At 41.5% G+C, this 11,685-nt stretch overlaps 1 protein-coding gene across 1 annotated transcript; it reads left to right on the top strand.

Moving 5' to 3' along the window:
• The first annotated feature begins 9,732 nt into the window (after positions 1–9,732).
• LOC123258195 lies at positions 9,733–11,287 on the top strand. The gene is made up of 3 exons (XM_044718068.1): positions 9,733–10,438; positions 10,565–11,086; positions 11,154–11,287. The coding sequence occupies exons 1-3, from the start codon at positions 9,733–9,735 to the stop codon at positions 11,285–11,287; spliced, it is 1,362 nt and encodes a 453-aa protein (XP_044574003.1).
• The last annotated feature ends 398 nt before the right edge of the window (positions 11,288–11,685 follow it).

Genomic DNA, 11,685 nt, shown 5'->3' with positions numbered 1-11,685 from the left:
ATATTAATATATGAACACAGAGAAAAGTTAAATCCAGATCACTGGTCTCGAGTATCAAAGTTTTTGATCAGACTAAGATCTAATCTAACTTCTGTTAAAGAAAGGTTCAAGCTCGATATTTCAATACCTACTATTCTAAATACTTCAATAACAATTGAAGCTGGTGACGAACCAGAATCAAAAGAAGTTATTGACCAACAAGAAATAGAAGAAAGCGATATTAACAACCTTACGGTTCCGGCAGTCCTTATTCAATCTGAATTATCAGACCAGGACTTGTCCGACTCTGAATTTAACGACAGCATTGTAGAATTAAAACCAACCACAATGACTGACGAGAGCATTGCCCAAAGGGCATACATTAGGGAAATATCGAATGCCATCCCTGAATTTAACGGGCAAAGGTTACACCTTCAAAGATTTATAACAGCTTTGAGGTTAGTTAACCTAACGAAAGGTACATTCGAGAATTTGGCTGTAGAAGTAATTAAATCCAAAATAATTGGATCAACTTTATACAAAGTCCAAAATGAACAGACAATAGAAGCAATAATCAAAAAACTACAAGACACTATAGTCGGAGAAACCTCTGACAATGTACGAAGCAAGAGGTTACCAAATCAAAAGGCATAACTTCTATTGAAATTCAGACTTCTAAATACATCATCCCACATGATTTCCATATAGTAAATGTGCAATTCGCTATTCCTTGTGATGGGATACTGGGAATAGATTTTATCAAGAGGTACAATTGCCAATTGGACTTCAAGCCTTCTGAAGACTGGCTTATAATTAGACCAAATAATCTAAAATATCCAATTTATGTTCCGATAACATACAGTTCTGGTAACAACTCCCTAATTCTGCCAGCGAGATCCCAAGTCATCCGGAAAATTAAGATAAATTCCGAAGAAAGTAGTGTATTGATTCCGAATCAAGAGATTCATAATGGTATCTATATAGCAAATACCATAGCAACAGTCCAGAATGCATATGTAAGACTATTAAATACCACAAATATAGATCAGGTAGTTGATATTAAAAATATTCATCATGAACCACTTTCAAATTACGATGTAGTAAAAACAGACCCCGAAAATCGTAAAAAAACTGTCTTATCCCAACTTACAAAAAACTTCCCGCCTCAATTCAATGATCAACTTACAAAATTATGCACCCAGTATAGTGATGTATTCGGACTAGAAACCGAAGCGATCACTACAAATAATTTCTATAAACAAAACCTGAGATTAAGTGATGATGAACCAGTATATACAAAAAATTACAGAAACCCTCATAGTCAACAAGACGAAATTCAAAGACAAGTTCAGAAACTCATTAATGATAAAATAGTAGAACCCTCTGTATCACCTTATAATAGCCCACTTTTGCTAGTACCCAAAAAGTCACTTCCAAATTCAGAAAATAAAAAATGGCGATTAGTAATAGATTATCGTCAAATTAATAAGAAACTCTTATCTGATAAATTTCCACTCCCTAGAATTGATGACATTTTAGATCAACTAGGTAGAGCCAAGTATTTCTCATGTCTCGACTTAATGTCCGGTTTTCACCAAATTGAACTCGAAAAAAATTCACGAGATATAACATCCTTTTCAACGAACAATGGTTCATATCGTTTCACGCGATTACCATTCGGTTTAAAAATAGCACCAAACTCCTTTCAAAGAATGATGACTATAGCTTTCTCTGGATTGGAGCCTTCCCAAGCATTCCTTTACATGGATGACTTAATAGTCATAGGTTGTTCCGAAAACCACATGCTCAAGAACCTAACTGATGTTTTCGAGAAATGTAGGAAACACAACCTAAAGTTACATCCCGAAAAATGTTCATTTTTCATGCATGAAGTCACCTTTCTAGGACATAAATGCACAAATAAAGGAATCTTGCCCGACGACAAAAAATACGACGTCATTCAAAATTACCCAGTCCCACATGATGTGGACAGCGCTAGACGATTCGTTGCATTTTGCAATTATTACAGACGTTTCATAAAGAATTTTGCAGAATACTCCCGTCACATAACAAGATTATGTAGGAAAAATGTAAAATTCGAATGGACAACAGAATGTCAAAACGCTTTCGAACATCTAAAAACAGCATTAATAAACCCAACTCTGTTGCAATACCCAGATTTTAGCAAAGAATTTTGCATAATCACAGATGCTAGCAAATACGCTTGTGGAGCAGTACTAACTCAGAATAAAAATGGATTACAGCTTCCAGTTGCATACGCATCAAGATCCTTTACAAAGGGTGAAAGCAACAAGAGCACTACAGAACAAGAATTAGCAGCTATTCATTGGGCAATAACATACTTCAGACCATATATTTATGGTAGACACTTCACTGTCAAAACAGACCACAGAGCACTCACCTATTTATTTTCAATGATAAATCCCAGTTCAAAACTAACACGAATGAGACTTGAATTAGAGGAATATAATTTTACAGTAGAGTATCTAAAGGGTAAAGATAATTATGTAGCCGATGCGCTATCTAGAATAACAATTACGGACTTGAAAAACATAAATTTAAATATTAAAATTCTGAAAGTCACTACCAGAAACCAAAGTAGACAAAAATCCTGCGCAGGAAAAGAAAAAATAGAATTGCATAAGCAATCCATAGAAAAAGCTTCAAAGCCCAACGTATATGAAGTCATTAATAATGATGAAGTACGTAAAGTAGTGACCTTGCATGTAAATGACAATATGTGTTTATTTAAGCACGGAAGGAAAATTACAGCAAGATATAATGTTAGCGATTTGTATACTAATGGAACCCTTGACTTAGGTCAATTCTTTCAAAGGCTTGAAAAGCAAGCCGGTATGCACAAAATCAGCCAACTTAAGGTGGCACCGTGGGAAAATATCTTTGAACATGTTTCAATTGATAATTTTAAAAATATGGGCAATTATATATTGAAATCATTAAGAGTAGCGCTACTCAACCCGGTGACCGTAATAAAAAAATAATAAAGAAAAAGAAGCTATATTGTCTACATTTCACGATGATCCAATACAAGGTGGTCATACAGGCATTACTAAAACCTTGGCCAAGGTCCAGAGGCACTATTACTGGAAAAATATGTCCAAATACATAAAAGAGTACATAAAGAAATGTCTCAAATGCCAAAAGTCAAAAACAACTAAACACACTAAGACCCCATTAACTATAACTGAGACTCCACAAAGAGCTTTCGATAGAGTAATTGTGGATACGGTTGGTCCACTACCAAAGTCCAACAATGGAAACGAATATGCAGTAACACTCATATGCGATCTAACCAAATACCTGGTAGCGATACCAATACCAAATAAAAGTGCAAATACGGTAGCAAAAGCTATATTTGAAGATTTTATTCTAAAGTACGGTCCAATGAAGACGTTCATTACGGACATGGGAACGGAATATAAAAATTCAATTATTGAAAGTCTATGTAAAAATTTAAATATTGAAAACATAACTTCTACTGCACATCATCACCAAACTGTAGGTACCGTGGAGCGAAGCCACAGAACACTCAATGAGTACATTCGTTCATACATCTCAGTTGACAAAACAGATTGGGATGTATGGCTACAATACTTCGTCTATTGCTTTAATACGACCCCCTCGATGGCACATGACTATTGTCCATACGAGCTAGTTTTTGGTAAAACTTCAAATTTACCTAAGCATTTTAATAGCATAGAAAACATAAAACCTCTTTATAATATAGAAGATTATGCTAAGGAATCAAAATTCAGATTAGAACAGGCATTTAAGAGAGCCAGACTAATGCTAGAAGCTCATAAAATAAAACAAAAAACTATTTACGACAAAACTAGTTTAGATTTTGAGTTAAAAATAGGAGATAAGGTTTTATTAAAAAATGAAACTGGACATAAGCTAGATTTTAAATATACAGGCCCCTATAAGGTAGAACAAATAGGAGATAGGGATAATATAACTATATTAGACAATAAAAATAAAAAACAAATAGTACATAAAGATAGACTAAAACTTTTTATTTCATAATCAATCAACATTCTATAAATATATCACGTATGGCCATACATATAAAAAAAAAAAAATAAAACAAATAAAAACAAAAAAAAAAAAGAGAAAAATAAGCATACCAAATATAACACAAAAAAAATTATTGTTAACATCATTTATTAAAGTTTGTACAATCTATGTTAGAAAATAACTTCATTATATTACGTTATTTTTCAAAAGGAGGGAGATGTAATATGCACATATATGCACTATTAATATTATATATATATCGACCACCCACTGTACCAAGAGTACTTAAAGGGTACACACTGTAACACTTTGTCGCAGTGTTTATGTTGTCCAAGGTCTCGGTCATAAACCTAAGTGCACCGAAATATGAGTCGCCCGCTGTGCCTTTGCTGCAGGCCGAAAAGTGCATATGTCCGCATATACGTAACACGAGTGGACCTTATGCATGTCCACATACCTCCGCCTAAGCGAACCTAACATAAATATATATTCATATATAAATATTTAAGAAATACATAAACGTCTCTCCGCTGCCGCTTTGGGCAGCGCAGCTACGAGACTTTAGACCTCCTTAACTCATAAGTATAATTGTAAATTCAGAAACTCCCATGAGCTCGGAGCGGCAACAACGGCTGCTCCGAATAACTAAACATTGACACTGAATAAAGCAAACAAACAACCCAACTCAAATGATGTGCCTTATACTTATTGCAACATTACAACAAATCTGGGGAGCCCTTTGATGGAACACAACAGTAGGTTAATATTTTCTTTATTATATATTTATTGTACTTGTGTCTTTGTTATGTGTAAATCGTGTTCTTGTGACCTAAATATTAAATGCTTATGACTTAACAATACCCTTGCAGAGGGTATTATAATTTTTATAATTTTTCAACTAGCACCAAAAAAAGATGCCACGTATATCACAATTGTCACAGGAGCAACGCCGACAAGCTGCTTTAAATAGAAGCAGGGCTCGCTACGAACAAAATGCATCCCAAATAAGGGTTCGGAATTCTGAACACATCGCCAATGTTCGCGCCAATAACCCGGAACTGCGGGAGGAAAGTCGGGCACGGGAAGCCACAGCGCGCGCCACTTGGAGGCGAAGTGAAAGAATCCGTAACATTGAGCGAATTCGGGATGCTGAAGGACATGCTCATCGCCGATAGGACCCCGAGGAGCGCCGACGAGAGCAGGTGCAAGATACTGCTCATCATGCCACTCGGAGGACCGATCCGGAGTACCGAAGTCGCGAACGGATTGGGGATATGGAGGTACGTGCCGATCGCCGAGAGGACCCCCAGGAGCGCCGACGAGAGCAGGTGCAAGATACTGCTCATCATGCCACTCGGAGGACCGATCCGGAGTACCGAAGTCGCGAACGGATTCGGGATATGGAGGCACGTGCCGATCGCCGAGAGGACCCCCAGGAGCGCCGACGAGAGCAGGTGCAAGATACTGCTCATCATGCCACTCGGAGGACCGATTCGGAGTACCGAATTCCCGAACGGATTCGGGATATGGAGGCGCGCGCGACCCGCCGAGAGGACCCAGAGGAGCGACGACGAGAGCAGGTGCAAAACACCATGCCGCTCGGAGGACCATTCCGGACCATCGAATTCCCGAACGGATTCGGGATATGGAGGCGCGCGCGACCCGCCGAGAGGACCCCGAGGAGCGACGACGAGAGCAGGTGCAAAACACTGCTGACCATGCCGCTCGGAGGACCATTCCGGACCATCGAATTCCCGAACGGATTCGGGATATGGAGGCGCGTGCGACCCGCCGAGAGGACCCCGAGGAGCGATGACGAGAGCAGGTGCAAAACACTGCTGACCATGCTGCTCGGAGGACCATTCCGGACCATCGAATTCCGGAACGTATTCGGGATATGGAGGCACGCGCGACATGCTGAGAGGACCCCGAGGAGCGACGACGAGAGCAGGTGCAAAATACTGCTGACCATGCCGCTCGGAGGACCGACCCGGAGTACCGAATTCCTGAACGGATTCGGGATGCCGCAGCGCGCGCTTATCATCGGCAGGACTCGGAGGAACATGCAAGGGAACAGGAGAGAAATACTGAGGAGCACCGACAACGACGAAGGAATCCGGAAGAGAGGCAGCGAGAACGGGAAATGGACGCCAATAACAGGAGAGCAACCAGGAGAAATCCCATCGCAAGATCGCAGGAGCAACGGATGAACACATCTCAACGACGGGAAACACGACAACAGCGGAGGATTCGGGAGGAACAAATTCGACAAATGGCAGAGGATCGGCTAATCAACTTTAGGATAGACCCCCAAAACCGCCTGATTTCACCGAGAATCCCTTTCATGAGGATTATTTCTCTCGGCTATGAAAGGCAATGCGGTATCCGAGGCGCTGTGGTGAACGTTCCAATTTCAGTCCCTGACATTGTGACTGCGCTTCCGCGCTCTTTCGACTCTACTCATGTCATTCAAGTCCATTTAAAAAGGAGGCTAGAGTACGCTCACAATTTCATGACTGAAACTATTCGACCCGATCGGGTCCTTGAAGCTGTACGGTACTTAGTGAATACCGAGCTCTACAGGAAGCACAACATTTCACTTAACGAGTCATGGCTAACACAACTTCAAGGAAGTAATGAAATTCCTTTTATTGCGGATGAATCTGATCGCGAAGCGGTAGAGCAACTTCTTCAGCAGCAGCACCAATCCCAAAATGCTGTAGAGCTCGAGGAAAATTTAAATCCCGGAGGCCATGAAACATTATTGGAAAATAATGATACTGCAATTCAACGCATTGCATTGGCACCGGGAGAAGGCCGCCGCCCAACAAGCTTAACGCTTGACGAAGATGCAGAGGAACTTTCATTTCCAACTATTTCTTGCGGAGAAATATTTAAAGGAAATACAACCTACGCAAAAAAAGTCAGATCCCAAATCCGTTTTTATGACCGTCGTACATAAATTTTTGTATAAAAAAATTAAGGAAACTTTAAGGACCATTCCTAATGAAGACGCAGCTTTATTTAATAATTTTGAATATTTTCTGTCCCACTAAAGTTTATCAGTCGATCCTCTGCCATTTGGCGAATTTGTTCCCCAAAATCGATTGGATGCCTCCAAAAGGCAGTCACAAAGGAATATGGACGCAAGAGCACAACTTTCGGAGGATGAGATGGAACAGGAACGAGAACTACAGCGTCACAGGATTCGATCATCGGCGAGGGATCTTTATCACAGGAGCATAAAGGAAGGTCCAACGGAAATTTGCGTCTGCTGTGGAGGAACGTGTTTCCGTTCGCAGGTAAGTGGATTATACATCCTGGCTATCTCTTCTAAATTTCCTCCCCTAAACGTTGGCAAAGCTTTCTATTTGTCAAGAAAGTTTCCTAGTCCGTTCGGCAAATATAATTTTTGCAATACCTGCCGTAGTGTCATCTCTTTAGGCAAACTCACATCACTCTGCCTTTCGAATGGTTTCGACCTTCCAGAAATTCCCGAGTGCTCACCTGCCTCGAAAACGCCTTATTTCACCGAGAATCCCTTTCATGAGGATTATTTCTCTCGGCTATGAAAAGCAATGCGGTATCCGAGGAGCCGTAGTGAACGTTCCTATTTCAGTTCCTGACATTGTGACTGCGCTTCCGCGCTATTTCGACTCTACTCATGTCATCCAAGTCCATTTAAAAAGGAGGCTAGAGTACGCTCACAATTTCATGACTAAAACTATTCGCCGCTCGGGTCCTTGAAGCTGTACGGTACTTAGTGACTACCGAGCTCTGACAACATTTCACTTAACGAGTCATGGGTAGCACAACTTCAAGGAGGTAATGAAATTCCTTTTATTGCGGATGAATCTGATCGCGAAGCGGTAAAGCCACTTCTTCAGCAGCAGCACCTATCCCAAAATGCTGTAGAACTTGAAGAAAATTTAAATCCCGGCGGCCATGAAACATTATTGGAAAATAATGATTCTACAATTCAACGCGTTGCATTGGCACCGGGAAAAGGCCGCCGCCCAACAAGCTTAACGCTTGACGAAGATGCAGAGGAACTTTCATTTCCAACTACAACCTATGCAAAAAAAGCCAGATCCCAAATCCGTTTTTACGACCGTCGTTGCGCTGTGGTTCCTAAAGTTTTATATATGTATAAATTTTACGAAATGCAGCGTATACAAAATTCAATTTCCATTGCTTTACGCAAAAAATCCGGATCAGTTACCGCTGGTAATCTGCGAGATGAGTCTTTTGTACATAGACTTGTGCAACATGATAATAACTACCACATCCTTAAAGGCTTACGGTCTGCACCAGCTCATTGGGAGGCTGAGAAAAAGAAAGTGATCGCCATGATTCGACAATTCGGGTTGCCAACGTTTTTTATAACACTTTCCGCTGCTGAAACTAAGTGGAATGAAATGTTAGTTATCCTTTCTCTTCTATTGGATAATAGGGTTATAAGCGAGGAAGAAGCGGCAGCTCTTTCTAGCTCCGAAAAGGCTCGGTTAATCCGATCCGATCCAGTGACGTGCTCTTGATACTTCGATTATAGGTTGCGACAATTAATGAAATTGTTCAAAACCGATATATTTGGGGAATTTAATCTTTCCCATTTTTATTGGAGAATCGAATTTCAGCACAGTGGATCTCCGCATTCTCACGGCATGTACTGGCTTGCTGGTGCTCCTAAGCTCGATGACGCCTAAAATACCGAGCAAGTAATAAACTTTATCGATAGGTTTATTATCACAAATGGAGACGATCCTGAACTATAAGAAGCAATTCAGTATCAACGTCACAAGCACAGTTCATCCTGCCTAAGAGAGTTGCGCGGACAGGAGTTTTGCCGTTTTAATATGCCAATTGCCAATATGCCACTTTGTATAAAAAAATTAAGGAAACTTTAAGGACCATTTCTAATGAAGACGCAGATTTATTTAATAATTTTGAATATTTTCTGTCCCACCTTGATACTAATTTTGAAGACTACAAATTAGCCTTACGTTCAAGCTTGAAAAAGCCACAAATTTTTCTTCGCAGACAATTTTCCGACCGTCTGCTCAATGCTTATAATAGAGATATTCTAGGCTTACACAGAGCTAATATGGATATTCAATTTATCCTAGATGCCTACGCCTGTTGTAGTTATATTATTAACTACATTAACAAATCAAACAGAGGCGTATCGCAGTTGCTCCCTGAAGCCATGGCAGAAATAAGCCATGGGAATTTATCTATTAAAAGGAAATTGCAGCACATAGGGAACAAGTTTATTAACGCTACAGAAATATCAGCCCAAGAAGCATCATACAATATTTTGGGCCTGCATATGTCGGAGGCAAGTGAAGGTACAATTTTTATAAACACTTGTCATCCAGACAAACGAGTTCGATCGAATTATTTGATAGTCGAGGCGCAGAGTATCCATAAAAATAGTTGTTCGCCAATGACACCGAAACCAATATGCACAACCAAATTATAGGGGAGCGCGTCACTTGTAGCTCTGTTAAACTATACGCGCCTAAAAGTGCATATACATACAGCATCGGATAACGGGGGGAAACGAAAACGAGAATATTATCGCTGCATCTATTTGTATGTATGTATACCAAGAGCAAACGAGGTGATATTAAAATTCTCATGCGAGATTTCAACGCGAAATTAGGCCCCAACAACAACGGATTGGAAGCAATCATGGGCCGACACGGTGTGGGAACACGTAGCAACAACGGCGACAGGCTGGCCGACCTATGCCAGACATTCCAACTGGTCATTGGTGGCACTGTATTCCCCCACAAGGAAGTGCACAAGTACACGTGGACATCACCGACTGGACATACACGCAACCAAATTGACCATCTGTGCATAAGTAGGAAATGGAGACACTCCCTTAGCGATGTACGGAACAGGAGAAGTGCGTCAATTGACAGTGACCATGAACTACTAGTCGGAGAGCTTTTAATCAAGCTCAGACGAAGTCACACGGCCACCAGAAGAAGCACAAGAAGACCACCCCCCCTGAACTTACACCGACTTGGAGACCCTGTCATATCCACCAGATTGGCAACAATGCTGCGTGAACAGCTAACACCGCAGCAGAATCACACCTGGGAACACACATGCAGCACACTGAGGAGCACCGCGGATTGCTTGCTTGGCACCCGACAACGCAGGAGCACAGACTGGATCTCGACACGCACATGGAAGCTTATCAGTAGAAGAAATTCCCTCAAGTCGAAGGCGGATGACGACTGCAGAGCCCGGGATTTATACAAGGAACTCTGCAAGCTAGTGAAGAAATCAGCCAGAAATGACAAGAGAGCACTGATAGATAGGCTTGCAGAAAATGCAGAGAGCGCCGCCAACGCCAACAACATGCGCTCACTATACCAAACAATCAGTAAGCTATCTTGAAGCTACCAAAAACAGAACCATCCAGTATGAGAAGTCAACGGAACACTCCTTGTCGATGATGATGCCCAGATCCGCAGATGGCGACAACACTTCTTAGAAATCATCCACACAGATCATGCGAGCAGCGCAGATGACGACTTCAAAAGTATTGTACCCAACACCAACACCAGAATACCTCACACGACACCATCTGTTAGAGAAATTCGTGATGCAATCAGGAAATTGAAGAACAACAAAGCAGCCGGAGAGGACGGTCTACCCGCAGAACTGCTCCAAGTTGACACGCTTCTAATGGCCGAAAAGTTGCGCCCGCATTTCGAGAGCATATGGGAGAACGAGCGAATCCACCCATCCTGGAAGAAAGGCATCATCGTAAAACTACCGAAGAAAGGAGACCTCAGTGATTGCAATAATTGGCGAGGAATCACCCTGCTGAACACCAGCTACAAAGTGCTAGCCACTTTACTGAATGAACGTCTACTGGAAAAAATCGAGCCAACAATACGCGATGAACAAGGAGGCTTTAGGCCACACAGAAGCTGCGTAGACCAAGCGAACACATTACGCGCAATCACCGAACAAGCTGTGGAATGGCGCGCGCCGCTTCATCGATTTCCAGAAGGCGTTCGACTCAGTAGATAGAGCAGCGATATGGCGGGCGCTTACAAGAAAGGGAGTACCACTCAATTTCATAAACATAGTGAAAGCTATGTACGATGATGCGGATTTGGCGGTACTGCACAATGGAAAAATCAGTGCACCCTTCCAGATGAACACTGGCGTCAAGCAAGGATGCCCCAAGAGAGTGATCGGGTTGACCAGGCGCTTGCTGTGATCAGGCTGGAGTTGACGTGGGAAATTTGAAGTCCTGGGTTGGTTCTCCTCAAGTACAGATGTGGTCCGATTCAGGGGAGCAACACTGAAAGTAGATTAGATAATGAAGCTCTACTTGTAGTCCGTTTACACAGGAGCCACTCGAAGTAGGTTCGATGATGAAAGTTCTATTTATGGTCCGTTTGCGCTGAAGCCACGCGAAGTAGATAGCTTTAAGAGAGTCCTACTTGTGATCCGTTTTACACAGGATCACTCCAAGTAGGTTAATTTTCAGTGCCGTACCTTGATACTGAGTAACGAACCGATCTAATCTGTATTCGCAACTATCTTTATTTCAGAATAACAATTCTTATATAATATGCTAAATTATACATGGTTCAACCACCCTTTGTGTGGTGT

Source organism: Drosophila ananassae (assembly GCF_017639315.1).
Source record: "Drosophila ananassae strain 14024-0371.13 chromosome Y unlocalized genomic scaffold, ASM1763931v2 tig00000100, whole genome shotgun sequence".
NCBI lineage: Eukaryota > Metazoa > Arthropoda > Insecta > Diptera > Drosophilidae > Drosophila > Drosophila ananassae.
This window is presented reverse-complemented; position numbering and strand designations above follow the sequence as displayed.